At 38.9% G+C, this 4,265-nt stretch overlaps 1 protein-coding gene across 1 annotated transcript; it reads right to left on the bottom strand.

Annotated features, from left to right (window-relative positions):
• Positions 1 to 1,491: 1,491 nt before the first annotated feature.
• On the bottom strand, positions 1,492 to 3,774 carry LOC148723984 (beta-1 adrenergic receptor-like). Its single transcript, XM_088733688.1, has one exon. The coding sequence runs from the start codon at positions 3,300 to 3,302 to the stop codon at positions 2,280 to 2,282; it is 1,023 nt and encodes a 340-aa protein (XP_088589814.1). The 5' UTR covers positions 3,303 to 3,774; the 3' UTR covers positions 1,492 to 2,279.
• Between the last annotated feature and the right edge of the window lie 491 nt (positions 3,775 to 4,265).

The following is a 4,265-nucleotide window of genomic DNA, read 5'->3' as shown; positions in this document are numbered from 1 at the left end:
AAAATAATGACCACAAAGCATCTCCTTTTACTTAAAATGTCCTGATACCTGAAAGGAAAGCGAATCGCGATAAAACGGTCGATTGAAACACAGCAAACGTTGAAAGCAGTGGCTGCGGCTGTGTGAACCCACAACACTTGTCTAGTCATCAACAAAGCGCTTTGAGGTGGTGGCTAAATCCAACATCGGATAACAATCCAAACAGGATCTATGACAAGGCCGACAAAAGCGTCCGCTACGGATAACGAGGCTAAAAAGCGGTTGGAAACTGTTCGTAAAGACTCGTTTTTGTAGAACAGCCACAAGGCACAGACATTTCCAGCGACAGCGGCTAAACCGGACAAGGAGATCCACACTGATAGAACGGTGGATGCTGCACTGCTGAGATGTTGGTCTGTGCAGTTACCTGTCATGGTCTGAAATTTTCAGTTGTCTGCCGTCGTCAGGGAAAAGATGTTACTGACAGTTACTGGAATGCTTCTTCTTCCCTTTTTAGGCACGCAATTATTTACAATTTTCTCTGAATATACAGCTTATTGACAGACACATCTAATTTTTTTGCGGCGTTTGTTTGAGGAAAGGTACTTCTGACATTAAAAATATCTCAAAGTTTTTTGAAAATATGCTATGGAACTTAAATTTTGTTTTATCCGTCTCCAGTCTCTCAGTGTAAAGATAGTTATATCTCAGTCTATCGGCAGAAGTTTAATAAAAATCAACAAACGTTTCCCATCGATAGGCAGCTGCTTTATTGACAAGAAGCGTACAAAACAACAACGAATAAAGGTTTTTAAAACGCTTAAAGAAGCTCTTTCACTCTAATCTCACAATTGGTCACACTCGTGGACAGGCACAGGGGGCCCTTATTTGAATCTAACTAAAGCAAATGTCAACTTTTTTGCTGAATATGAAAGTTAGTAGCCTAATTTAAATCAATAAATGTGTTGAGTTTCGAATTTCAACTCAATCTCAAAATAATCGGTCATTTAATACGTGCTGCGAAAAATACGCAAGTTAAACAAGCTCAAATGGGGAGGTGAGCGGGTGGGGGGTTCACGGCATTTTAGACAACTGCTTTGTTGAAAAAAATACATAAATAAATAAAACTTCTCGTTTATTTCAAATTTTCAAGCTTGAATGAACTGAATGGGTCGTTTTTTCCATATATCATCAGTCTAAATTTTACTTGATTGGAACTTAGACCTATCAGGCCTCACAAGAATACAATAGAATTTTCTGGTAAACTGTTTGTCTCCATTCAAGAAAGAAGTCGTTACATGTTAGTCTATTAGTTTTATGGTGACGCGCTGAAGAAGCAATTAGCACGATACCTGAGGTTGTGTAACTGGGCTCTGACGAGGAAATGTTCGATTAGGGAGGTTTTAAGGAAGACCTTTATGGCAATTGGTTAAAAAAAAATTGACTCCGTGCGTGCCATCTGGTTTCTGCCGCTTATTCGCTGAAAGGCAAAAATTTGCATAAGTCTTAGCCGACTTGCACCAAACTGGTAGCTCACATTCATCATGTTCGTTTAAGAAAAAATATAGTCAAACTCTAATAGATAATTACCAGTATTGTTACAACCGTATTTTTTTCTTTTCCAGGTCAAGAATACCCCTCAAATAGTTCAAATCTAGAATCAGTCACGTTTGCATGTTGAACATGATGAGCACCGTATGATGCACGATCCTCGCAGTGGAGAGCGCTATTTATGCAATAGCGAAAATCAGACCTGAAAAAAATCAGGCCTGTACGGGATTCGAACCACTGACCTCTGCGATACTAGTGCAGCGCTCTACCAATTGAGCTAACAAGCCAACTGGGAGCAGACTGTTAAGTTGATTCATAATAAACCCGTGATGATAGATCAGATACGATGAATATATGAAGTTCATATATTTTGAACTGCGGTTATAGATACGCATGATGCACGATCCTCGCAGTAGAGAGCGCTCTCTACTCTTGCGTAGATTTCAGTGACAAATGTAAAATTAGAGAAGGAAAAACTTGCTCTGCATTCTTTTTAACAAAAATCTACTTGAAGCGGGCTACATATGAAGCGACTAGATAACAAGTACAATTTATGGAGTGTGAGGACATAATACGAATTACCAACTGAGAGAAAGCCAGGCTAAGCCATTGTGGCAAAGAAGAGTATTTTTTTTATCTAATTCCATATTACCGTATTATTATGAAAACATGTTTAAACTGGAGTTTCAGTCCGTTAAAGTATCATTTTTCACTAGCAGGCAGACGTTCCTGTTTCCTTTCAGATGTCCTCAGAGCTCTGTCTCTTTAGTCGCTAAATTACCAGGTCTCAAACCTTTTCGTATCATTGGGTATCCAGTTGACCTCAACACGGTTGTTCTTGTGCCTTCCTTACTGCGGCCACAGGGTAACCAGTGAAAGGTACGTCGAAAGGCTCGGCGGAACTCTTTATTTCGAAAGTAATATATGAATGGATTGATTGCTGATGAAGTAAAAGCGATTGTCTCAACCCAGGGCCACACAATAAGGTCTAATCTATTACTTTTATCCCAGTCATTTATCACGATATAGTAACAATCAAAAAACAGAACAACAAAACTGGGTACCCATGTGATAATAAAAGCACCTAAAACAAAACCAATTGTTGTTATAGCTTTGAAATTTTTCATACTACGAACTCTAGAATTGTTGCTGTATATTGTAGAATTTTCTCCTGCCGATATTCCGTGAAATTGTTTTTTTGCCAATTTGAAAATATAAATATAGGAACACGAGACTACAATTAATGGAACCGCAAATGTAATAAATGTTAAAGAAATCCATAGCATGGAGACATGAATACTTTCCTCGCCAGTTACCGACAACGCCGAGAACGAAAGACCCATTGAAGATAACCACACCAAAGTTATCACCGTGTAGCATCTTTTCTTGGTCACAATGTCCTGATAACGAAATGGAAACCGAATGGCAATAAATCGGTCGACAGAAACACAGCAAATGTTGAAAGTAGTGGCAGCGGTTGTGTGAATCCACAACAGGTCTGTTAACTCGTACAAAACTGTGTAAACTGGCGGCTGAATCCGATATCTGATGACAATCCACACAGGGCCTACAAGAAGCCCAACCATCAAGTCTGCTACCGACAACGAGGCTAAAAAGCGGTTGAAAATTGTTCGTAAAGACCCGTTTTTGTAAAGCAACCACAACACAACTGCATCTCCAGTTACAGCTGCTAAGCTAGACAAGGAGAGCCACAGTGATAGAACGATGGACGCTGCGTTGCTGAGATATTCGTGCGGGTGGCTATCATCCATGTTAAGATGGTGGACAAAACAAGTAGAGAAAAGAAATTTAGCTTGGTGAATGCTTGAAATTGTCTTACCTCCCAACAAAAAAGACAGATGTCACTGAAACTTTTCGGCTTTTTTTTCATTAGTCATCACTCTAATTTCATGTAAATATTCTATTTCTTGACAAAAACGTCTCATCAATCTGAAGTCTGTGTGACATTTTTCTTGTTTTTACCGAGGCAGCATTTGTTAGCAGCTCCAGTGGACTCTACAACACAAGTTTTCTTTCTTCAATAGAAAGCGATTAAGTTGAAAAAGTGGAATTTTTAGGCTGGTTTTGTTTATTTTCAACGGAAATAATTGGAGGACAAAAAGGGAATTAAATGGGGTTTACTGCGTGATAACTGTCCGGTGATTATGCGGCACGCGACGTAGAGTTGCTGGAAAATCAATGAGTGGATTATAATTTTAAATTATCCCGGAGAAAAAGTCGAGCTTATCAATGGTCACTGTGTAGGAAGGCAAATGATCTTTTGAGTATAACTACTCAGGTGCATTCGAATTCATAATGTAATAACATGATTTTGAGTTCAATTTGGTTAATAAGCACGAGTAAATTTTTCAAAGGCAACAAAATTACTCGAGCCCGTAAGGTGAGTGTAATTTGCAGTCTTTGAAAAATTGACAGGGGTTTATTTACACGAAACTGCACGAGAAATCATGTTATTACTTATTAATGACTTACATGGAAAAAGCATCACAGAAAACCAAGACTTTTGACGTATGACGCCATCCTAGACTAATCAAGTCTCCATAATCGCCTGAGCGATTACACTAAAGGTTGATAAAATTGCATACATCTACTCGAAATAGAAAGCTTTTCCTGAAACCGTTCACTAGTTGTTCCAAGATGTTATCCTTTCTACCAAATTGCTCACTTCCGAACTGAATTCCTTTCTTAATGTACCCGTGGTCCCCCACAGGGTT

Source organism: Stylophora pistillata, chromosome 9, assembly GCF_964205215.1.
Source record: "Stylophora pistillata chromosome 9, jaStyPist1.2, whole genome shotgun sequence".
Lineage (NCBI taxonomy): Eukaryota > Metazoa > Cnidaria > Anthozoa > Scleractinia > Pocilloporidae > Stylophora > Stylophora pistillata.
Note: the sequence above shows the minus strand (reverse complement) of the source record. Positions and strands in the feature narration are given on the sequence as shown.